We start from the raw sequence: 26,144 nt of genomic DNA, 5'->3' as shown, positions 1-26,144 counted from the left end.
TGCTAACATTACGTTTTAACATCCTCTCTTAAGTTTGCAACATTAACATAGCTATCTATGTGAGCTACATGCTAACTTTACATTTTAACATCATGCTAGGTTAGCAGCAAGAATATAGCTATGTGAGTTTCATGCTAACATTACGTTTTGACATCATCTTAAGTTTGCAACATTAAAATAGCTATGTATGTGAGCTACATGCTAACATTACATTTCAATATCTTAAGTGAGCAACATTAACTTAGCTATGTGAGCTACATGCTAACATTACATTTTAACATCATGCGAGGTAAGCAACACAAGCATAGCTATGTTAACTACATGCTAACATTACATTTTAACATGTCAGGTTTGCAACACTAGCATAGCTATGTGAGATACATGCTAACATGACATTTTAACATCATGCGAGGTTAGCAACACTAGCATAGCTATGTGAGCTACATGCTAACATTACATTTCAATATCTTAAGTGGGCAACATTAACTTAGCTATGTGAGCTACATGCTAACATTACATTTAAACATCATGCTAGGTAAGCAACACAAGCATAGCTATGTTAACTACATGCTAACATTACATTTTAACATGTCAGGTTTGCAACACAAGCATAGCTATGTGAGATACATGCTAACATGACATTTTAACATCATGCGAGGTTAGCAACACTAGCATAGCTATGTGAGCTACATGCTAACATTACATTTCAATATCTTAAGTGGGCAACATTAACTTAGCTATGTGAGCTACATGCTAACATTACATTTAAACATCATGCTAGGTAAGCAACACAAGCAAAGCTAAGTGAGATACATGCTAACATTACATATAAAAAATATTCTACGTTAGTAATACGAGCATTATTATGTGAGCTACATGCTAACATTACATTTTAACATCTTAATTGGGCAAAATTAACTTAGCTATGTGAGCTACATGCTAACATTACGTTTTAACATCATCTTCAGTTTGCAACCTTAACATAGCTATCTATGTGAGCTACATGCTAACATTACGTTTTAACATATTAAGTTTGCAACATGAACATAGCTATCTATGTGAGCCAATGTCTTTTTTGAATGCCTGGTCCTCATTTAGTGTGTGCATGCGTGACTTTGGTAGGAGGCAGGTTGGGGGCAGGTCAGGGGCAGGTCAGGGGCAGGTAAGGGGCAGGCAGCGGGCAGGTAGCGGGCAGGTAGGGGGCAGGTCCCCCAGCTACCAACATGAGTGATGGTCCTGCTGAGCTCACCACTCCAGGAAGGTGATCTTGCCTGGAAAAAACCCTAACATCTGTTTATGCAAACGCGCTCTGAGAGAGACAGCGCCGAGATGTTGCCTTGCTATTATTAGCCATCTCCCCGTGCAGCTGTGAAGTGGCACTAATTAGTGCTCTGCACAGCTCCACCACACACCTGTCACCTGTCACCTGTCACCCAGGTAGTAAACTCACTCTTTAAAGCGGCGCTGTGAGGCGCATCCCCCTCACTGGCCACCAGGGGCTAGCAAGGATTTTGTATCATCTCCAGACAAGGTGTATGTTAATAAGGGCTAATTGGAAAAATACAACCATTTCTACTGTTATAATAAAAATATAGTTTTTATTTAAATGTCTCTAAATTGCTAAAAAAATAAAAAAATAAAAAATAAAATAAAAATAATTATCTTTAAACTGTTATAATATCTTAAAATACGTCATACATTGTTTTTAAATAGCTGCTAAAATAATGTGTTATTAGTAAAGTAATTTCCATCCATCCATCCATCCATCTTCTTCCGCTTATCCGAGGTCGGGTCGCGGGGGCAGCAGCCTAAGCAGGGAAGCCCAGACTTCCCTCTCCCCAGCCACTTATTCCAGCTCTTCCTGTGGGACCCCGAGGCGTTCCCAGGCCAGCCGGGAGACATAGTCTTCCCAACGTGTCCTGGGTCTTCCCCGCGGCCTCCTACCGGTCGGACGTGCCCTAAACACCTCCCTAGGGAGGCGTTCGGGTGGCATCCTGACCAGATGCCCGAACCACCTCATCTGGCTCCTCTCCATGTGGAGGAGCAGCGGCTTTACTTTGAGCTCCTCCCGGATGGCAGAGCTTCTCACCCTATCTCTAAGGGAGAGACCCGCCACCCGGCGGAGGAAACTCATTTCGGCCGCTTGTGCCCGTGATCTTGTCCTTTTGGTCATAACCCAAAGCTCATGACCATAGGTGAGGATGGGAACGTAGATCGACCGGTAAATTGAGAGCTTTGCCTTCCGGCTCAGCTCCTACTTCACCACAACGGATCGATACAGCGTCCGCATTACTGAAGACGCCGCACCGATCCGCCTGTCGATCTCACGATCCACTCTTCCCTCACTCGTGAACAAGACTCCGAGGTACTTGAACTCCTCCACTTGGGGCAAGATCTCCTCCCCAACCCGGAGATGGCAATCCACCCTTTTCCGGGCGAGAACCAGGGACTCGGACTTGGAGGTGCTGATTCTCATCCCAGTCGCTTCACACTCAGCTGCGAACCGATCCAGTGAGAGCTGAAGATCCTGGCCAGATGAAGCCATCAGGACCACATCATCTGCAAAAAGCAGAGACCTAATCCTGCAGCCACCAAACCAGATTCCCTCATCGCCTTGACTGCGCCTAGAAATTCTGTCCATAAAGGTTATGAACAGAATGGGTGACAAAGGGCAGCCTTGGCGGAGTCCAACCCTCACTGGAAACGTGTCCGACTTACTGCCGGCAAAGCGGACCAAGCTCTGGCACTGAGCATACAGGGAGCGGACTGCCACAATCAGACAGTCCGATACCCCATACTCTCTGAGCACTCCCCACAGGACTTCCCGAGGGACACGGTCCAATGCCTTCTCCAAGTCCACAAAACACATATAGACTGGTTGGGCAAACTCCCATGCACCCTCAAGGACCCTGCCGAGAGTATAGAGCTGGTCCACAGTTCCACGACCAGGACGAAAACCACACTGTTCCTCCTGAATCCGAGGTTGGACTATCCGGCGTAGCCTCCTCTCCAGTACACCTGAATAGACCTTACCGGGAAGGCTGAGGAGTGTGATCCCACGATAGTTGGAACACACCCTCCGGTTCCCCTTCTTAAAGAGAGGAACCACCACCCCGATCTGCCAATCCAGTCAATTATATTTTAATGTGAAATAAAATAACTATTTTTAGCAATAAATTAAGAAATTCTTTTAGGAGGTTATTTTCAACGGTTTTCTTTGAATGTTCAATCAATGTTTATTTATATAGTTAATGTTAAATTAAAAAAAAAAAAAAAAATCATTTCATAACCTCCTAAAATAATTTCTTATTTTATTGCTAAAAATAGATTGTATTTCTTAATTTTTTCTTTATTTTATTTAACATTAAAATATAATTGTTGACATTACTTTACTAATACCTTAATTTTAGCAACCATTTAAAAACAATGTATGACGTATTTTAAGATATTATTCCTTTAATCACTTATTCACCCCTAAAAAAACTATATCTACAACATTTTAAGGATTTTTTATTTTATTTCTCTATTTTTTTCGCAATTTAAAGACATTTTACAAAAATATATTTTTATACTTTTTAACAACAATTTTAATATTTCTATATTTCTTTATATTTCTATGACTTTTCTTTATTTTTACCTAACATTTAAAATAACCTTCTTAAATCATTTCATACCTGCATGTTAAAATATATAATGGATTTTTTTTTAAATGTATTTAACATTTAAAGACAACCGTGTAGAACAGGGGTGCTCACATTTTTTCTGCAGGCGAGCTACTTTTCAATTGATCAAGTCGTGGGGATCTACCTCATTCATATATATAATTTATATTTACTTATTTTTGAAATATATGTTTTTGTTAATAAGTTAAAGGTGTTTAATGATAATGCAACCATGTTTAACACATATAGTTAATATTGTTAATAAATTAAAGGTGTTTAATGATAATGCAATCATGTTTAACACATAGTTAATATTGTTAATAAATTAAAGGTGTTTAATGATAATACAAGAATGTTTAATACATATAGTTAATATTGTTAATAAATTAAAGGTGTTTAATGATAATACAAGTATGTTTACTACATATAGTTAACATTGTTAACAAGTTAAAGGTGTTTAAAGATAATACATATAGTTAATATTGTTAACAAGTTAAAGGTGTTTAATGATAATACAATCATGTTTAATACATAGTTACCGTATTTTCCGCACTATTAGCCGCACCTAAAAACCACAAATTTACTCAAAAGCTGACAGTGCGGCTTATAACCCGGTGCGCTTTATATATGGATTAATATTAAGATTCATTTTCATAAAGTTTCGGTCTCGCAACTACGGTAAACAGCCGCCATCTTTTTTCCCCGTAGAAGAGGAAGTGCTTCTTCTTCTACGCAAGCAACCGCCAAGGTAAGCACCCGCCCCCATAGAACAGGAAGCGCTTCTTCTTCTACTGTAAGCAACCACCCGCCCCGGTAGAAGAAGAAGAAGAAGCGCGCGGATATTACGTTTCATTTCCTTTGTGTGTTTACATCTGTAAAGACCACAAAATGGCTCCTACTAAGCGACAGGTTTCCGGTTCATGAAAAGACGCAATCTCTCCATCCGCACACGGACTACTATTTCACAGCAACTGCCTAAAGACTTTCAAGAAAAGCTGGCTACTTTCCGTGCATATTGTAAAAACAAGATAGCTGAAAAAAAGATCCGGCCAGAGAACATTATCAACATGGACGAGGTTCCACTGGCTTTTGATATTCCTGTGAACCGCACTGTGGATACAACGGGAGCACGTACGGTGAATATTCGCACCACAGGGAATGAGAAGTCATCCTTCACTGTGGTTCTAGCTTGCCATGCTAATGGCCAGAAACTTCCACCCATGGTGATATTCAAAAGGAAGACCTTGCCAAAAGAGACCTTTCCAGCCGGCGTCATCATAAAAGCTAACTCGAAGGGATGGATGGATGAAGAAAAGATGAGCGAGTGGTTAAGGTAAGTTTACGCGAAGAGGCCGGGTGGCTTTTTTCACGCAGCTCCGTCCATGTTGATATACGACTCCATGCGCGCCCACATCACGCTGGTTTTTAATATATTATTAAAGTTTGACTGACCTATCCGACTGTTTTTTTGACATTCCTTTAGCGCAGTTAGATGCGGCTTATAACACGGGGCGGCTTATAGGTGGACAAAGTTTTGAAATATGCCGTTCATTGAAGGCGCGGCTTTTAACCCAGGGCGGCTTATGGTGCGGAAAATACGGTAATATTATTAATAAGTTAAAGGTGTTTAAAGATAATACAAGCATGTTTAACACATATAGTTAATATTGTTAACAAGTTAAAGGTGTTTAATGATAATACAAGCATGTTTAACACATATAGTTAATATTGTTAACAAGTTAAAGGTGTTTAAAGATAATGCAAGCATGTTTAACACATATAGTTAATATTGTTAACAAGTTAAGGTGTTTAAAGATAATACAGGCATGTTTAACACATATAAGATTCCTTTCTTTCATGAAGACAAGAATATAAGTTGGTGTATTACCTGATTCTGATGACTTGCATTGATAGGAATCAGACAGTGGTGCTGATAAGGTCCGCATTTTCGAATGGAGGAGAAAAAAGTCCTCCTTTCTGTCCAATACCACATGAAAGTGGTTGGTTTTTGGCATCTTATTTGTCCAGCTTCCGTACTCCTTTGTATACACTTTACAAGAAATACATTGTCGGCAAACTCCGTAGCTTGCTAGCTTGTGCACGCCAGCTTTCTGAGACTCTTGTTTTGTTAGCGCAACTGTGCAGTCGGTATTTGGAGTTTTGACAACAGGTACGGCGCCAGAGTCTGTTGAAATAAAGTGTTTCTCGCCTTCCAGTCGGTAATTTTAATGAGCTGGCAGCAGCCAGCGTCATCTCAGAAGACCCTCGGGTGCCGTGAATGTCAATCAAGTGACGAAAGTGACGTCATAGTGAAGATTTATGATCGCTCATTTTTAGGACTATTTTTTTAATGCCTGGCTGGTGATCGACTGACACACCCTCCGGGATCGACCGGTAGCTCGCGATCGACGTAATGAGCACCCCTGGTGTAGAACAATCTCCTAAAATAATATCATAACTGCATGAAAAAATAAAAAATTTATTTTTAACATGCAGTTATGATATTATTTTATGTTAAAATAAATGTTTTATTTTTTTAGAAATATAAGGAAATATAGAAATATTAAAATTGTTGTTAAAAAGTATACAAATATATTTTTTATTTAAATTTCTCTAAATTGCTAAAAAAAAAAAAAAAAGAGAGAATTTTTTTTTTTTAAATCTTTAAACTGTTGTAAATATAGTTTTTGGGGGGAAATAAGTGATTTTTGGAATAATATCTTAAAATACATCATACATTGTTTTTAAATAGTTGCTAAAATAATGTGTTATTAGTAAAGTAATTTCAACAATTATATTTGAATGTTAAATAAAATAATAGAAATACAACCTATTTTTAGCAATAAATTAAGACATTATTTTAGGAGGTTATTTTCATCGATTTTCTTTGAATGTTCAATCAATCAATCAATGTTTATTTATATAGTTAATGTTAAATAAAACAATTATAATTTCATAACCTCCTAAAATAATTTCTTATTTTATTGCTAAAAATAGATTGTATTTTTAAATTTTTTCTTTATTTTATTTAACATTAAAATATAATTGTTGAAATTACTTTACTAATAGCACCTTAATTTTAGCAACCATTTAAAAACAATGTACGACATATTTTAAGATATTATTCCAAAAACCACTTATTTACCCCCAAAAAACTATATTTAAAACAGTTTAAGGATTTTTTTTTATTGATTTTTTTTGCGCAATTTAAAGACATTTAAATAAAAAATATAATTTTATACTTTTTAACAACAATTTTAATATTTCTATATTTCTTTTATTTCTATGACTTGTTTTTAATTTTTACCTAACATTTAACATTTAAAATAATCTTAAATTATTTCATACCTGCATGTTAAAATATATAATGTCTTTTTTGTATTTTGGAGAACAAATCTCCTAAAATAATATAACTGCATGGAAAAAATAAAAAAAATATTATATGCAGTTATATTATTTTATGTTAAAAATATTTTTTTTATTTTAGGAGATTGTTCTACACGGTTGTCTTTAAATGTTAAATACATTTAAATATAGTTTTTTGGGGGAAATACGTGATTTTTGGAAAAATATCTTAAAATACGTCATACATTATTTTTAAATGGTTGCTAAAATTAATGTGTTATTAGTAAAGTAATTTCAACAATTATATTTTAATGTTAAATAAAATAAATAAATAAATAATAAATACAATCTATTTTTTGCAATAAATTAAGAAATTATTTTAGTAGGTAAACGGTTGTCTTTAAATGTTAAATTTAAAAAAAGAAAATATTAATTTTTAACGTGCAGTTATGAAATTATTTTAGGAGATTGGTCGACACGGTTGTCTTTAAATGTTTAATACATAAAAAAAATACAATGTATATTTTTACATGCAGTTATGAAATTATTTAAGAAGGTTATTTTAAATGTTAAATGAAGAAAACCCATAGAAATATACAGAAATATTAAAATTGTTGCTAAAAAGTATACAAATATATTTTAAATTTTAATGTCTTTAAATTGCGGGGGGGGGGGGGGGGGGATACAAAAAAAATCTTTAAACTGTTGTAAATATAATTTTTTGGCGTGAAATAAGTAATTTTTAGAATAATATCTTAAAATACGTAATTTATTGTTTTTAAATGGTGGTCAAAATATTGTGTTATTAGTAAAGTAATTTCAAAAATTACATTTTAATGTTAAATATAATAAAATTAATACAATCAGTTTTTAGCAATAAATTAAGAAATTGTTTTAGGAGGTTATTTTAAACGGTTGTCTTTAAATGTTAAATGTTAAAAAAGAATACTGTTACTATTTATTTTTAACATGCAGTTATGAAATTATTTTAGGAGATTGTTCGACACGGTTGTCTTTAAATGTTAAATAAATAAAAAACGCATGCAGTTGTGAAATTATTTAAAGAAGGTTATTTTAAAGGTTGTCTTTAAATGTTGAGTAAAATCGAGAAAAGTAATCGAAATACAATCTATTTTTGGCATAAAAGAATGACTTTAATTTAGAGGACATTATATGAATAATAATACCTATATGTATAGCTTATGTAACGAAATTTCGTTCTTATCTGTGCTGTAAAGTTCAAATTTGAATGACAATAAAAAGGAAGTCTAAAGTCTATATCAATAACATGTATTTATGTAATGTTTTTATGTGTGCTATTTTAACCTTTAGTTTTTCCATGTTAAATGAAATAAGATCAAAAATAGAAATACAATGTCTTTTTAGCATGAAGTGAAATACAGTTATTTTAAACGGCTTTCATTAAATATTTAATTAAAATGAAAATAACAATAACAATAAAATGAAATAAATAAATTATTTTAGAGGAGAAAACATGAATAAAATACCGATATCTATTTTCAACATGTATTTATGTAATTGTAATCTTTTATTTTTCAATGTAAAATTACATTTATTTAAATAAAATACATGTTTTTAAATAAAATACATGTTTTTTACGTGAAATAATTGTTTTTAAACTGCTGTCTCTAAATAGTAAATAAAATAAAGACAAATAATACATTTTTAATCTATTTTAACATGAAATGAAAAAAATCATTTTTGGAGGCTGTTTTTTTAAGCTGATGTCTTTTAAGTGTTGAATAAAATAAATACAAAAATAGTACAGATACAATATTTATTTTAACATATATTGAAAACACATATATATATATATATATATATATATATATATATATATATATATTTATTTATTAAATATATATATATATATATATATATATATATTTATGTACACAGTATTTATATATTAGTACCGGTATATGAATATATACTGTATATATAGACATAATATAATATGAAAGTATATAAATGATAAATGGGTTGTACTTGTATAGCGCTTTTCTACCTTCAAGGTACTCAAAGCGCTTTGACACTACTTCCACATTTACCCATTCACACACACATTCACACACTGATGGAGGGAGCTGCCATGCAAGGCGCTAACCAGCACCCATCAGGAGCAAGGGTGAAGTGTCTTGCTCAGGACACAACGGACATGACGAGGTTGGTACTAGGTGGGGATTGAACCAGGAACCCTCGGGTCGCGCACGGCCATTCTTCCACTGCGCCACAATATTTATTTAAAATATTTAACTCAATAAATTATAAATCAAACATTTACTGTATCTAATTACATACTACATTCAACATTTCACTAATAAATAAAATAGTAAAAAAAATAATGTATTTATAATATTTAACTATTAAATAGTAAATTAAACACTTAACTAATGAAAAAATATTTATGTGAAATAATCAATTTGAAAAAGAAGAAAAATAGTTGGTTTTTTTTGCATTAAAATGTATTTTACTATGTATACTGAGATTCCCAAGTGTAAAGCTTATTGAGTGTGACCTCCAAAGGTTCATTAGGAAGAGCGGAGCGTAGCGGTCGTTCTATAATTAAGTGTCGTGTCAGCGTGTGAAGGAGGAACATTGAAAGTGTATAAAGGGAAGGAGGAACATTAAAAGTGTATGGAGGAGGAACATTGAAAATGTGTGAAGGAGGAACATTAAAAGTGTGTGAAGGAGGAACATTACAAATGTATGAAGGAGGAACATTGAAAGTGTGTGAAGGAGGAACATTTCAAGTGTGTGAAAGAGGACATTGAAAGTGTATAAAGGGAAGGACAAACATTAAAAGTGTATGGAGGAGGAACATTGAAAGTGTGTGAAGGAGGAACATTGAAAGTGTGTGAAGGAGGAACATTTCAAGTGTGTGAAGGTGGAACATTGTAAGTGTGTGAATGAGGATTATTAAAAGTGTATGGAGGAGGAACATTGAAAGTTTGTGAAGGAGGAAAATTAAATGTGTGTGAAGGAGGAACATTTCAAGTGTGTGAAGGAGGAACATGAAAGTGTGTGAAGGAGGAACATTAAAAGTGTGTGAAGGAGGAACATTTAAAGTGTGTGAAGGAGGAACATTTAAAGTGTGTGAAGGAGGAACATTGAAAGTGTGTGAAGGAAGAACATTGAAAGTGTGTGAAGGAGGAATATTAAAAGTGTGTGAAGGAGGAACATTGAAAGTGTATGAAAAGTGTGTGAAGGAGGAACATTGAAAGTGTGTGAAGGAGGAACATTGAAAGTGTGTGAAAGAGGACATTGAAAGTGTATGAAGGGAAGGAGGAACATTAAAAGTGTATGAAGGAGGAACATTGAAAGTGTTTCACACACGTTCAATGTTCCTCCTCAATGTTCAATGTTTCAATGTTCCTGAGGAACATTAAAAGTGTATGAAGGAGGAAAATTGAAAGTGTGTAAAGGAGGAACATTGAAAGTGTATGAAGGAGGAACATTAAAAGTGTGTGAAGGAGGAACATTGAAAGTGTGTGAAGGAGGAACATTGAAAGTGTGTGAAGGAGGAACATTAAAAGTGTGTGAAGGAGGAACATTGAAAGTGTGTGAAGGAGGAACATTGAAAGTGTGTGAAGGAGGAACATTAAAAGTTTGTGAAGGAGGAACATTACAAATGTATGAAGGAGGAACATTGAAAGTGTGTCAAGGAGGAACATTGAAAGTGTGTGAAGGTGGAACATTGTAAGTGTGTGAAGGAGGATTATTAAAAGTGTATAGAGGAGGAACATTGAAAGTTTGTGAAGGAGGAAAATTAAATGTGTGTGAAGGAGGAACATTTCAAGTGTGTGAAGGAGGAACATGAAAGTGTGTGAAGGAGGAACATTAAAAGTGTGTGAAGGAGGAACATTTAAAGTGTGTGAAGGAGGAACATTTAAAGAGTGTGAAGGAGGAACATTTAAAGTGTGTGAAGGAGGAACATTGAAAGTGTGTGAAGGAAGAACATTGAAAGTGTGTGAAGGAGGAATATTAAAAGTGTGTGAAGGAGGAACATTGAAAGTGTGTGAAGGAGGAACATTGAAAGTGTATGAAAAGTGTGTGAAGGAGGAACATTGAAAGTGTGTGAAGGAGGAACATTGAAAGTGTGTGAAAGAGGACATTGAAAGTGTATGAAGGGAAGGAGGAACATTAAAAGTGTATGAAGGAGGAACATTGAAAGTGTTTCACACACGTTCAATGTTCCTCCTCAATGTTCAATGTTTCAATGTTCCTGAGGAACATTAAAAGTGTATGAAGGAGGAAAATTGAAAGTGTGTAAAGGAGGAACATTGAAAGTGTATGAAGGAGGAACATTAAAAGTGTGTGAAGGAGGAACATTGAAAGTGTGTGAAGGTGGAACATTGTAAGTGTGTGAATGAGGATTATTAAAAGTGTATGGAGGAGGAACATTGAAAGTTTGTGAAGGAGGAAAATTAAATGTGTGTGAAGGAGGAACATTTCAAGTGTGTGAAGGAGGAACATGAAAGTGTGTGAAGGAGGAACATTAAAAGTGTGTGAAGGAGGAACATTTAAAGTGTGTGAAGGAGGAACATTTAAAGAGTGTGAAGGAGGAACATTTAAAGTGTGTGAAGGAGGAACATGGAAAGTGTGTGAAGGAAGAACATTGAAAGTGTGTGAAGGAGGAATATTAAAAGTGTGTGAAGGAGGAACATTGAAAGTGTGTGAAGGAGGAACATTGAAAGTGTATGAAAAGTGTGTGAAGGAGGAACATTGAAAGTGTGTGAAGGAGGAACATTGAAAGTGTGTGAAAGAGGACATTGAAAGTGTATGAAGGGAAGGAGGAACATTAAAAGTGTATGAAGGAGGAACATTGAAAGTGTTTCACACACGTTCAATGTTCCTCCTCAATGTTCAATGTTTCAATGTTCCTGAGGAACATTAAAAGTGTATGAAGGAGGAAAATTGAAAGTGTGTAAAGGAGGAACATTGAAAGTGTATGAAGGAGGAACATTAAAAGTGTGTGAAGGAGGAACATTGAAAGTGTGTGAAGGAGGAACATTGAAAGTGTGTGAAGGAGGAACATTAAAAGTGTGTGAAGGAGGAACATTGAAAGTGTGTGAAGGAGGAACATTGAAAGTCTGTGAAGGAGGAACATTAAAAGTTTGTGAAGGAGGAACATTACAAATGTATGAAGGAGGAACATTGAAAGTGTGTCAAGGAGGAACATTGAAAGTGTGTGAAGGTGGAACATTGTAAGTGTGTGAAGGAGGATTATTAAAAGTGTATGGAGGAGGAACATTGAAAGTTTGTGAAGGAGGAATATTAAATGTGTGTGAAGGAGGAACATTTCAAGTGTGTGAAGGAGGAACATTTCAAGTGTGTGAAGGAGGAACATTAAAAGTGTGTGAAGGAGGAACATTTAAAGAGTGTGAAGGAGGAACATTTAAAGTGTGTGAAGGAGGAACATTGAAAGTGTGTGAAGGAAGAACATTGAAAGTGTGTGAAGGAGGAATATTAAAAGTGTGTGAAGGAGGAACATTGAAAGTGTGTGAAGGAAGAACATTGAAAGTGTATGAAAAGTGTGTGAAGGAGGAACATTGAAAGTGTGTGAAGGAGGAACGGACGGCGTGGCGCAGTGGAAGAATGGCCGTGTGCGACCCGAGGGTCCCTGGTTCAATCCCCACCTAGTACCAACCTCGTCATGTCCGTTGTGTCCTGAGCAAGACACTTCACCCTTGCTCCTGATGGGTGCTGGTTAGCGCCTTGCATGGCAGCTCCCTCCATCAGTGTGTGAATGTGTGTGTGAATGGGTAAATGTGGAAGTAGTGTCAAAGCGCTTTGAGTACCTTGAAGGTAGAAAAGCGCTATACAAGTACAACCCATTTATCATTTATAACATTGAAAGTGTGTGAAAGAGGACATTGAAAGTGTATGAAGGGAAGGAGGAACATTAAAAGTGTATGAAGGAGGAACATTGAAAGTGTTTCACACACGTTCAATGTTTCAATGTTCCTGAGGAACATTAAAAGTGTATGAAGGAGGAAAATTGAAAGTGTGTAAAGGAGGAACATTGAAAGTGTATGAAGGAGGAACATTAAAAGTGTGTGAAGGAGGAACATTGAAAGTGTGTGAAGGAGGAACATTAAAAGTGTGTGAAGGAGGAACATTGAAAGTGTGTGAAGGAGGAACATTGAAAGTGTGTGAAGGAGGAACATTAAAAGTTTGTGAAGGAGGAACATTACAAATGTGTGAAGGAGGAACATTGAAAGTGTGTGAAGGAGGAACATTGAAAGTGTGTGAAAGAGGACATTGAAAGTGAATGAAGGGAAGGAGGAACATTGAAAGTGTGTGAAGGAGGAACATTAAAAGTGTATGAAGGAGGAACATTGAAAGTGTGTGAAGGTGGAATATTGTAAGTGTGTGAAGGAGAATTATTAAAAGTGTATGAAAGAGGAACATTGAAAGTGTGTGAAGGAGGAATATTAAATGTGTGTGAAGGAAGAACATTTAAAGTGTGTGAAGGAGGAACATTAAAGTGTGTGAAGGAGGAACATTGAAAGTGTGTGAAGGAGGAACATTAAAAGTGTGTGAAGGGGGAACATTACAAATGTATGAAGGCGGAACATTGAAAGTGTGTGAAGGAGGAACATTAAAAGTGTATGGAGGAGCAACATTGATAGTGTGTGAGGGAGGAACATTAAAAGTGTGTTAAGGAGGAACATTGAAAGTGTGTGAAGGAGGAACATTGAAAGTGTGTGAAGGAGGAACATTTAAAGTGTGTGAAGGAGGAACATTAAAAAGTGTGTGAAGGAGGAATATTGAAAGTGTGTGAAGGAGGAACATTGAAAGTGTATGAAGGAGGAACATTGAAAGTGTGTGAAGGAGGAACATTGAACGTGTGTGAAGGAGGAACATTGAAAGTGTGTGAAGGAGGAGCATTGAACGTGTGTGAAGGAGGAACATTGAAGGTGTGTGAAGGAGGAACATTGAAAGTTTGTGAAGGAGGAACACTGAAAGTGTGTGAAGGAGGAACATTTAAAGTGTGTGAATGAGGACATTGAAAGTGTATGAAGGGAAGGAGGCACATTAAAAGTGTATGGAGGAGGAACATTGAAAGTGTGTGAAGGAGGAACATTAAAAGTGTATGAAAGAGGAACATTGAAAGTGTGTGAAGGAAGAACATTGAAAGTGTGTGAAGTGTGTGAATGAGGAACATTGAAAGTGTGTGAAGGAGGAACATTAAAAGTGTGTGAAGGAGGAACATTAAAAGTGTGTGAAGGAGGAACATTGAAAGTGTGTGAAGGAGGAACATTAAAAGTGTGTGAAGGAGGACATTGAAAGTGTATGAAGGGAAGGAGGAACATTAAAAGTGTATGGATAAGGAACATTGAAAGTGTGTGAAGGAGGAACATTGAAAGTGTGTGAACGACGAACATTGAAAGTGTACAAAGGGAAGGAGGAACATTAAAAGTGTGTGAAGGAGGAATATTAAATGTGTGTGAAGGAGGAACAATAAAGTGTGTTAAGGAGGAACATTGAAAAGGTGTGAAGGAGGAACATTACAAATGTATGAATGAGGAACATTGAAAGTGAATGAAGTGAAGGAGGAACATTAAAAGTGTATGGAGGAGGAACATTGAAAGTGTGTGCAGGACGAACATTAAAAGTGTGTGAAGGAGGAACATTGAAAGTGTGTGAAGGAGGAAAATTGAAAGTGTATGAAGGAAGAAAATTGAAAGTGTATGAAGGAGGAACATTGAACGTGTGTGAAGGAGGAACATTGAAAGTGTGTACAGGAGGAACATTTAAAGTGTGTGAAGGAGGAACATGAAAAAGTGTGTGAAGGAGGAACATTGAAAGTGTATGAAGGAGGAACATTGAACATGTGTGAAGGAGGAACATTAAAAAGTGTGTGAAGGAGGAACATTGAAAGTGTGTGAAAGAGGACATTGAAAGTGTATGAAGGGAAGGAGGAACATTAAAAGTGTGTGAAGGAGGAATATTAAATGTGTTTGAAGGAGGAACATTTAAAGTGTGTGAAGGAGGAACATTGAAAGTGTCTGAAGGAGGAACATTAAAGTGTGTTAAGGAGGAACATTGAAAGTGTGTGAAGGAGGAACATTAAAAGTGTGTGAAGGAGGAACATTACAAATGTATGAATGAGGAACATTGAAAGTGAATGAAGTGAAAGAGGAACATTAAAAGTGTATGGAGGAGGAACATTGAAAGTGTGTGCAGGAGGAACATTAAACGTGTGTGAAGGAGGAACATTGAAAGTGTGTGAAGGAGGATTATTGAAAGTGTATGAAGGAGGAACATTGAAAGTGTATGAAGGAAGAACATTGAAAGAGTGTGAAGGAGGAACATTGAAAGTGTGTGAAGGAGGAACATTGAACGTGTGTAAAGAAGGAACATTGAAAGTGTGTGAAGGAGGAACATTGAAAGTGTGTGAAGAAGGAACATTGAACGTGAATGAAGGAGGAACAATGAAAGTGTGTGAAGGAGGAACATTAAAAGTGTATGAAGGAGGAACATTAAAGTGTGTGAAGGAGGAACATTAGAAGTGTGGGAAGGAGGAACATTAGAAGTGTGTGAAGGAGGAACATTGAAAGTGTGTGAAGGAGAAACATTGAAAGTGTGTAAAGGAGGGACATTTAAAGTGTGTGAAGACATTAAAAAGTGTGTGAAGGAGGAACATTAAAAGTGTGAAGGAGGAACATTGAAAGTGTATGAAGGAGGAACATTGAAAGTGTATGAAGGAGGAACATTAAAAGTGTGTGAAGGAGGCTCATTAAAAGTGTGTGAAGGAGGAACATTAAAAGTGTGTGAAGAAGGAACATTAAAAGTGTATGAAGAGGAACATTAAAAGTGTGTGAACGAGGAACATTGAAAGTGTGAGAACGAGGAACATTGAAAGTGTATGAATGGAAGGAGGAACATTAAAAGTGTTCGAAGGAGGAATATTAAATGTGTGTGAAGGAGGAACATTGAAAGTGTGTGAAGGAGGAATATTGAAAGTGTGTGAAGGAGGAACATTGAAAGTGTGTGAAGGAGGAACATTGAAAGTGTATGAAGGAGGAACATTGAAAGTGTATGAAGGAGGAACATTAAAAGTGTGTGAAGGAGGAACATTAAAAGTGTATGAAGGAGGAACATTGAAAGTGTGTGAAGTGTGTGAATGAAGAACATTGAAAGTGTGTGAAGGAGGAACATTAAAAGTGTGTGAAGGAAGAACATTGAAAGTGTGTGAAGTGTGTGAATGAGGAACATTGAAAGTGTGTGAAGGAGGAACATTAAAAGTGTGTGAAGGAGGAACATTAAAAATGTGAACATTAAAAATGTGTGAAGGAGGAACATTGAAAGTGTGTGAAGGAGGAACATTAAAAGTGTATGAAGGAGGAACACTGAAGGTGTGTGAAGGAGGAACATTGAAAGTGTGTGAAGGAAGAACATTGAAAGTGTGTGAAAGAGGAACATTTAAAGTGTGTGAAGGAGGAACATTGAAAGTGTGTGAAGGAGGAACATTAAAAGTGTGTGAAGGAGGAACATTAAATGTGTGTGAAGGAGGAACATTGAAAGTGTGTGAAGGAGGAATATTTCAAGTGTGTGAAAGAGGACATTGAAAGTGTATGAAGGGATGGAGGAACATTAAAAGTGTATGGAGGAGGAACATTGAAAGTGTGTGAAGGAGGAACATTAAAAGTGTATGAAGGAGGAACATTGAAAATGTGTGAAGGTGGAACATTGTAAGTGTGTGAACGAGGATTATTAAAAGTGTATGAAGGAGGAACATTGAAAGTGTGTGAAGGAGGAATATTAAATGTGTGTGAAGGAGGAACATTAAAAGTGTGTGAAGGAGGAACATTAAAGTGTCTGAAGGAAGAACATTGAAAGTGTGTGAAGGAGGAACATTAAAAGTGTGTGAAGGAGGAACATTAAAAGTGTGTGAAGGAGGAACATTACAAATGTATGAAAGAGGAACATTGAAAGTGTGTGAAAGAGGACATTGAAAGTGTATGAAGGGAAGGAGGAACATTAAAAGTGTATGGAGGAGGATTATTGAAAGTGTGTGAAGGAGGAACATTAAAAGTGTGTGAAGGAGGAACATTGAAAGTGTGTGAAGGAAGAACATTTAAAGTGTGTGAAGGAGGAACATTAAAAGTGTGTGAAGGAGGAACATTAAAAGTGTGTGAAGGAGGAACATTGAAAGTGTGTGAAGGAGGAACATTAAAAAGTGTGTGAAGGCGGAACATTAAAAGTGTGTGAAGGAGGAACATTGAAAGTGTGTGAAGGAGGAACATTGAAAGTGTATGAAGGAGGAACATTAAAAGTGTGTGAAGAAGGAACATTAAAAGTGTATGAAGAGGAACATTAAAAGTGTGTGAACGAGGAACATTGAACGTGTGAGAACGAGGAACATTGAAAGTGTATGAAGGGAAGGAGGAATATTAAATGTGTGTGAAGGAGGAACATTTAATGTGTGTGAAGGAGGAACATTGAAAGTGTGTGAAGGAGGAATATTAAAGTGTATGAAGGAGGAACATTGAAAGTGTGTGAAGTGTGTGAATGAAGAACATTGAAAGTGTGTGAAGGAGAAACATTAAAAGTGTGTGAAGGAAGAACATTGAAAGTGTGTGAAGTGTGTGAATGAGGAACATTGAAAGTGTGTGAAGGAGGAACATTAAAAGTGTGTGAAGGAGGAACATTAAAAGTGTGTGAAGGAGGAACATTGAAAGTGTGTGAAGGAGGAACATTAAAAGTGTATGAAGGAGGAACACTGAAAGTGTGTGAATGAGGAACATTGAAAGTGTGTGAAGGAGGAACATTAAAAGTGTGTGAAGGAGGAACATAGAAAGTGTGTGAAGGAAGAACATTGAAAGTGTGTGAAAGAGGAACATTGAAAGTGTGTGAAGGAGGAACATTGAAAGTGTGTGAAGGAGGAACATTAAAAGTGTGTGAAGGAGGAACATTAAAAGTGTGTGAAGGAGGAACATTGAAAGTGTGTGAAGGAGGAATATTTAAAGTGTGTGAAAGAGGACATTGAAAGTGTATGAAGGGAAGGAGGAACTTTAAAAGTGTATGGAGGAGGAACATTGAAAGTGTGTGAAGGAGGAATATTAAATGTGTGTGAAGGAGGAACATGAAAGTGTGTGAAGGAGGAACATTGAAAGTGTGTGAAGGAGGAACATTGAAAGTGTGTGAAGGAGGAACATTGAAAGTGTGTGAAGAAGGAACATTGAACGTGAATGAAGGAGGAACATTGAAAGTGTGTGAAGGAGGAACATTTCAAGTGTGTGAAGGAGGAACATTAAAAGTGTTTGAAGGAGGAACATTAAAGTGTGTGAAGGAGGAACATTAGAAGTGTGTGAAGGAGGAACATTAGAAGTGTGTGAAGGAGGACCATTGAAAGTGTGTGAAGGAGAAACATTGAAAGTGTGTAAAGGAGGAACATTTAAAGTGTGCGAAGACATTAAAAAGTGTGTGAAGGAGGAACATTAAAAGTGTGAAGGAGGAACATTGAAAGTGTGTGAAGGAGGAACATTGAAAGTGTATGAAGGAGGAACATTAAAAGTGTGTGAAGAAGGAACATTGAAAGTGTATGAAGGAGGAACATTAAAAGTGTGTGAAGAAGGAACATTAAAAGTGTATGAAGAGGAACATTAAAAGTGTGTGAACGAGGAACATTGAAAGTGTGAGAACGAGGGACATTGAAAGTGTATGAAGGGAAGGAGGAACATTAAAAGTGTTCGAAGGAGGAATATTAAATGTGTGTGAAGGAGGAACATTTAAAGTGTGTGAAGGAGGAACATTGAAAGTGTGTGAAGGAGGAATATTAAAGTGTTTGAAGGAGGAACATTGAAAGTGTGTGAAGGAGGAACATTGAATGTGTATGAAAGAGGAACATTAAAAGTGTGTGAAGGAGGAACATTAAAAGTGTATGAAGGAGGAACATTGAAAGTGTGTGAAGTGTGTGAATGAAGAACATTGAAAGTGTGTGAAGGAGGAACATTAAAAGTGTGTGAAGGAAGAACATTGAAAGTGTGTGAAGTGTGTGAATGAGGAACATTGAAAGTGTGTGAAGGAGGAACATTAAAAGTGTGTGAAGGAGGAACATTAAATGTGTGTGAAGGAGGAACATTGAAAGTGTGTGAAGGAGGAACATTAAAAGTGTATGAAGGAGGAACACTGAAAGTGTGTGAATGAGGAACATTGAAATTTTGTGAAGCAGGAACATTAAAAGTGTGTGAAGGAGGAACATTGAAAGTGTGTGAAGGAAGAACATTGAAAGTGTGTGAAAGAGGAACATTGAAAGTGTGTGAAGGAGGAACATTGAAAGTGTGTGAAGGAGGAACATTAAAAGTGTGTGAAGGAGGAATATTTCAAGTGTGTGAAAGAGGACATTGAAAGTGTATGAAAGGAAGGAGGAACATTAAAAGTGTATGGAGGAGGAACATTGAAAGTGTGTGAAGGAGGAACATTAAAAGTGTATGAAGGAGGAACATTGAAAATGTGTGAAGGTGGAACATTGTAAGTGTGTGAAGGAGGATTATTAAAAGTGTATGAAGGAGGAACATTGAAAGTGTGTGAAGGAGGAATATTAAATGTGTGTCAAGGAGGAACATGTAAAGTGTGTGAACGAGGAACATTGAAAGTGTGAGAACGAGGAACATTGAAAGTGTATGAAGGGAAGGAGGAACATTAAAAGTGTTCGAAGGAGGAATATTAAATGTGTGTGAAGGAGGAACATTTAATGTGTGTGAAGGAGGAACATTGAAAGTGTGTGAAGGAGGAATATTAAAGTGTATGAAGGAGGAACATTGAAAGTGTGTGAAGTGTGTGAATGAAGAACATTGAAAGTGTGTGAAGGAGGAACATTAAAAGTGTGTGAAGGAAGAACATTGAAAGTGTGTGAAGTGTGTGAATGAGGAACATTGAAAGTGTGTGAAGGAGGAACATTAAAAGTGTGTGAAGGAGGAACATTAAAAGTGTGTGAAGGAGGAACATTGAAAGTGTGTGAAGGAGGAACATTAAAAGTGTATGAAGGAGGAACACTGAAAGTGTGTGAATGAGGAACATTGAAAGTGTGTGAAGGAGGAACATTAAAAGTGTGTGAAGGAGGAACATTGAAAGTGTGTGAAGGAAGAACATTGAAAGTGTGTGAAGGAGGAACATTGAAAGTGTGTGAAGGAGGAACATTATAAGTGTGTGAAGGAGGAACATTAAAAGTGTGTGAAGGAGGAACATTGAAAGTGTGTGAAGGAGGAATATTTAAAGTGTGTGAAAGAGGACATTGAAAGTGTATGAAGGGAAGGAGGAACTTTAAAAGTGTATGGAGGAGGAACATTGAAAGTGTGTGAAGGAGGAATATTAAATGTGTGTGAAGGAGGAACATTTCAAGTGTGTGAAGGAGGAACATGAAAGTGTGTGAAGGAGGAACATTTAAAGTGTGTGAAGGAGGAACATTGAAAGTGTGTGAAGAAGGAACATTGAACGTGAATGAAGGAGGAACATTGAAAGTGTGTGAAGGAGGAACATTTCAAGTGTGTGAAGGAGGAACATTAAAAGTGTATGAAGGAGGAACATTAAAGTGTGTGAAGGAGGAACATTAGAAGTGTGTGAAGGAGGAACATTAGAAGTGTGTGAAGGAGGAACATTGAAAGTGTGTGAAGGAGAAACATTGAAAGTGTGTAAAGGATGAACGTTTTAAGTGTGTGAAGACATTAAAAAGTGTGTGAAGGAGGAACATTAAAAGTGTGAAGGAGGAACATTGAAAGTGTGTGAAGGAGGAACATTGAAAGTGTATGAAGGAGGAACATTAAAAGTGTGTGAAGAAGGAACATTGAAAGTGTATGAAGGAGGAACATTAAAAGTGTGTGAAGAAGGAACATTGAAAGTGTATGAAGGAGGAACATTAAAAGTGTGTGAAGAAGGAACATTAAAAGTGTATGAAGAGGAACATTAAAAGTGTGTGAACGAGGAACATTGAAAGTGTGAGAACGAGGAACATTGAAAGTGTATGAAGGGAAGGAGGAACATTAAAAGTGTTCGAAGGAGGAATATTAAATGTGTGTGAAGGAGGAACATTTAAAGTGTGTGAAGGAGGAACATTGAAAGTGTGTGAAGGAGGAATATTAAAGTGTTTGAAGGAGGAACATTGAAAGTGTGTGAAGGAGGAACATTGAAAGTGTATGAAGGAGGAACATTAAAAGTGTGTGAAGGAGGAACATTAAAAGTATATGAAGGAGGAACATTGAAAGTGTGTGAAGTGTGTGAATGAAGAACATTGAAAGTGTGTGAAGGAGGAACATTAAAAGTGTGTGAAGGAAGAACATTGAAAGTGTGTGAAGTGTGTGAATGAGGAACATTGAAAGTGTGTGAAGGAGGAACATTAAAAGTGTGAAGGAGGAACATTGAAAGTGTGTGAAGGAGGAACATTGAAAGTGTATGAAGGAGGAACATTAAAAGTGTGTGAAGAAGGAACATTGAAAGTGTATGAAGGAGGAACATTAAAAGTGTGTGAAGAAGGAACATTAAAAGTGTATGAAGAGGAACATTAAAAGTGTGTGAACGAGGAACATTGAAAGTGTGAGAACGAGGGACATTGAAAGTGTATGAAGGGAAGGAGGAACATTAAAAGTGTTCGAAGGAGGAATATTAAATGTGTGTGAAGGAGGAACATTTAAAGTGTGTGAAGGAGGAACATTGAAAGTGTGTGAAGGAGGAATATTAAAGTGTTTGAAGGAGGAACATTGAAAGTGTGTGAAGGAGGAACATTGAATGTGTATGAAAGAGGAACATTAAAAGTGTGTGAAGGAGGAACATTAAAAGTGTATGAAGGAGGAACATTGAAAGTGTGTGAAGTGTGTGAATGAAGAACATTGAAAGTGTGTGAAGGAGGAACATTAAAAGTGTGTGAAGGAAGAACATTGAAAGTGTGTGAAGTGTGTGAATGAGGAACATTGAAAGTGTGTGAAGGAGGAACATTAAAAGTGTGTGAAGGAGGAACATTAAATGTGTGTGAAGGAGGAACATTGAAAGTGTGTGAAGGAGGAACATTAAAAGTGTATGAAGGAGGAACACTGAAAGTGTGTGAATGAGGAACATTGAAATTTTGTGAAGCAGGAACATTAAAAGTGTGTGAAGGAGGAACATTGAAAGTGTGTGAAGGAAGAACATTGAAAGTGTGTGAAAGAGGAACATTGAAAGTGTGTGAAGGAGGAACATTGAAAGTGTGTGAAGGAGGAACATTAAAAGTGTGTGAAGGAGGAATATTTCAAGTGTGTGAAAGAGGACATTGAAAGTGTATGAAAGGAAGGAGGAACATTAAAAGTGTATGGAGGAGGAACATTGAAAGTGTGTGAAGGAGGAACATTAAAAGTGTATGAAGGAGGAACATTGAAAATGTGTGAAGGTGGAACATTGTAAGTGTGTGAAGGAGGATTATTAAAAGTGTATGAAGGAGGAACATTGAAAGTGTGTGAAGGAGGAATATTAAATGTGTGTCAAGGAGGAACATGTAAAGTGTGTGAACGAGGAACATTGAAAGTGTGAGAACGAGGAACATTGAAAGTGTATGAAGGGAAGGAGGAACATTAAAAGTGTTCGAAGGAGGAATATTAAATGTGTGTGAAGGAGGAACATTTAATGTGTGTGAAGGAGGAACATTGAAAGTGTGTGAAGGAGGAATATTAAAGTGTATGAAGGAGGAACATTGAAAGTGTGTGAAGTGTGTGAATGAAGAACATTGAAAGTGTGTGAAGGAGGAACATTAAAAGTGTGTGAAGGAAGAACATTGAAAGTGTGTGAAGTGTGTGAATGAGGAACATTGAAAGTGTGTGAAGGAGGAACATTAAAAGTGTGTGAAGGAGGAACATTAAAAGTGTGTGAAGGAGGAACATTGAAAGTGTGTGAAGGAGGAACATTAAAAGTGTATGAAGGAGGAACACTGAAAGTGTGTGAATGAGGAACATTGAAAGTGTGTGAAGGAGGAACATTAAAAGTGTGTGAAGGAGGAACATTGAAAGTGTGTGAAGGAAGAACATTGAAAGTGTGTGAAGGAGGAACATTGAAAGTGTGTGAAGGAGGAACATTATAAGTGTGTGAAGGAGGAACATTAAAAGTGTGTGAAGGAGGAACATTGAAAGTGTGTGAAGGAGGAATATTTAAAGTGTGTGAAAGAGGACATTGAAAGTGTATGAAGGGAAGGAGGAACTTTAAAAGTGTATGGAGGAGGAACATTGAAAGTGTGTGAAGGAGGAATATTAAATGTGTGTGAAGGAGGAACATTTCAAGTGTGTGAAGGAGGAACATGAAAGTGTGTGAAGGAGGAACATTTAAAGTGTGTGAAGGAGGAACATTGAAAGTGTGTGAAGAAGGAACATTGAACGTGAATGAAGGAGGAACATTGAAAGTGTGTGAAGGAGGAACATTTCAAGTGTGTGAAGGAGGAACATTAAAAGTGTATGAAGGAGGAACATTAAAGTGTGTGAAGGAGGAACATTAGAAGTGTGTGAAGGAGGAACATTAGAAGTGTGTGAAGGAGGAACATTGAAAGTGTGTGAAGGAGAAACATTGAAAGTGTGTAAAGGATGAACGTTTTAAGTGTGTGAAGACATTAAAAAGTGTGTGAAGGAGGAACATTAAAAGTGTGAAGGAGGAACATTGAAAGTGTGTGAAGGAGGAACATTGAAAGTGTATGAAGGAGGAACATTAAAAGTGTGTGAAGAAGGAACATTGAAAGTGTATGAAGGAGGAACATTAAAAGTGTGTGAAGAAGGAACATTGAAAGTGTATGAAGGAGGAACATTAAAAGTGTGTGAAGAAGGAACATTAAAAGTGTATGAAGAGGAACATTAAAAGTGTGTGAACGAGGAACATTGAAAGTGTGAGAACGAGGAACATTGAAAGTGTATGAAGGGAAGGAGGAACATTAAAAGTGTTCGAAGGAGGAATATTAAATGTGTGTGAAGGAGGAACATTTAAAGTGTGTGAAGGAGGAACATTGAAAGTGTGTGAAGGAGGAATATTAAAGTGTTTGAAGGAGGAACATTGAAAGTGTGTGAAGGAGGAACATTGAAAGTGTATGAAGGAGGAACATTAAAAGTGTGTGAAGGAGGAACATTAAAAGTATATGAAGGAGGAACATTGAAAGTGTGTGAAGTGTGTGAATGAAGAACATTGAAAGTGTGTGAAGGAGGAACATTAAAAGTGTGTGAAGGAAGAACATTGAAAGTGTGTGAAGTGTGTGAATGAGGAACATTGAAAGTGTGTGAAGGAGGAACATTAAAAGTGTGTGAAGGAGGAACATTGAAAGTGTGTGAAGGAGGAACATTGAAAGTGTGTGAAGGAGGAACATTAAAAGTGTATGAAGGAGGAACACTGAAAGTGTGTGAATGAGGAACATTGAAAGTGTGTGAAGGAGGAACATTAAAAGTGTGTGAAGGAGGAACATTGAAAGTTTGTGAAGGAAGAACATTGAAAGTGTGTGAAAGAGGAACATTGAAAGTGTGTGAAGGAGGAACATTGAAAGTGTGTGAAGGAGGAACATTAAAAGTGTGTGAAGGAGGAACATTAAAAGTGTGTGAAGGAGGAACATTGAAAGTGTGTGAAGGAGGAATATTTCAAGTGTGTGAAAGAGGACATTGAAAGTGTATGAAGGGAAGGAGGAACATTAAAAGTGTGCGGAGGAGGAACATTGAAAGTGTGTGAAGGAGGAACATTAAAAGTGTATGAAGGAGGAACATTGAAAATGTGTGAAGGTGGAACATTGTAAGTGTATGAAGGAGGATTATTAAAAGTGTATGAAGGAGGAACATTGAAAGTGTGTGAAGGAGGAATATTAAATGTGTGTGAAGGAGGAACATGTAAAGTGTGTGAAGGAGGAACACTGAAAGTGTATGAAGGAGGAACATTAAAAGTGTGTGAAGGAGGAACATTAAAGTGTCTGAAGGAAGAACATTGAAAGTGTGTGAAGGAGGAACATTAAAAGTGTGTGAATGAGGAACAATAAAAGGAGGAACTTTGAAAGGAGGAACATTGAAAGTGTGTGGAGGAGGAACATTGAAAGTATGTGAAGGAGGATCGTTGAAAGTATGTGAAGGAGGAACAATAAAAGTATGTGAAGGAGGAACAATATAAGTGTGTGAAGGAGGAACATTGAAAGTGTATGAAGGAGGAACATTGTAAGTGTGTGAAGGAGGATTATTAAAAGTGTATGAAGGAGGAACATTGAAAGTGTGTGGAGGAGGAACATTGAAAGTGTGTGAAGGAGGAACAGTGAAAGTGTATGAAGGAGGATCGTTGAAAGTGTGTGAAGGAGGAACAATAAAAGTGTGTGAAGGAGGAACAATAAAAGTGTGTGAAGGAGGAACATTGAAAGTGTGTGAAGGAGGAATGTTGAAAGTGTGAAGGAGGAACGTTGAAAGTGTGTGAAGGAGGAACATTGAAGTGTGTGAAGGAGGAACACTGAAAGTGTATGAAGGAGGAACATTAAAAGTGTGTGAAGGAGGAACATTAAAGTGTCTGAAGGAAGAACATTGAAAGTGTGTGAAGGAGGAACATTAAAAGTGTGTGAATGAGGAGCAATAAAAGGAGGAACTTTGAAAGGAGGAACATTGAAAGTGTGTGGAGGAGGAACATTGAAAGTGTATGAAGGAGGATCGTTGAAAGTATGTGAAGGAGGAACAATATAAGTGTGTGAAGGAGGAACATTGAAAGTGTATGAAGGAGGAACATTGTAAGTGTGTGAAGGAGGATTATTAAAAGTGTATGAAGGAGGAACATTGAAAGTGTGTGGAGGAGGAACATTGAAAGTGTGTGAAGGAGGAACAATGAAAGTGTATGAAGGAGGATCGTTGAAAGTGTGTGAAGGAGGAACAATAAAAGTGTGTGAAGGAGGAACAATAAAAGTGTGTGAAGGAGGAACATTGAAAGTGTGTGAAGGAGGAACGTTGAAAGTGTGAAGGAGGAACGTTGAAAGTGTGTGAAGGAGGAACAATAAAAGTGTTGTTGTTTTACAGGCGGTCATGGCGAGTGACTTTGCTCTCCCACGTTTCCGGTACCTGCAGAAGCTCCTTCTGGTGCATGGACACTGGTGCTACTCACGTCTGGCCAACATGATCCTCTACTTCTTCTACAAGAACGCCGTACGTCAACAATGGC

At 36.8% G+C, this 26,144-nt stretch overlaps 1 protein-coding gene across 1 annotated transcript in view; it reads left to right on the top strand.

Moving 5' to 3' along the window:
- atp10a (ATPase phospholipid transporting 10A) overlaps positions 1 to 26,144 on the top strand; it is a 192,738-nt gene that overhangs the window by 146,298 nt on the left and 20,296 nt on the right. Inside the window, exon 16 of the mRNA XM_061977588.2 lies at positions 26,003 to 26,128. Within this exon, the coding sequence (XP_061833572.2) occupies positions 26,003 to 26,128 (126 nt within the window). The remainder of the gene's footprint in view (positions 1 to 26,002; positions 26,129 to 26,144) is intronic.

Source organism: Nerophis lumbriciformis, linkage group LG18 (genome assembly GCF_033978685.3).
Source record: "Nerophis lumbriciformis linkage group LG18, RoL_Nlum_v2.1, whole genome shotgun sequence".
Lineage (NCBI taxonomy): Eukaryota > Metazoa > Chordata > Actinopteri > Syngnathiformes > Syngnathidae > Nerophis > Nerophis lumbriciformis.
This window is presented reverse-complemented; position numbering and strand designations above follow the sequence as displayed.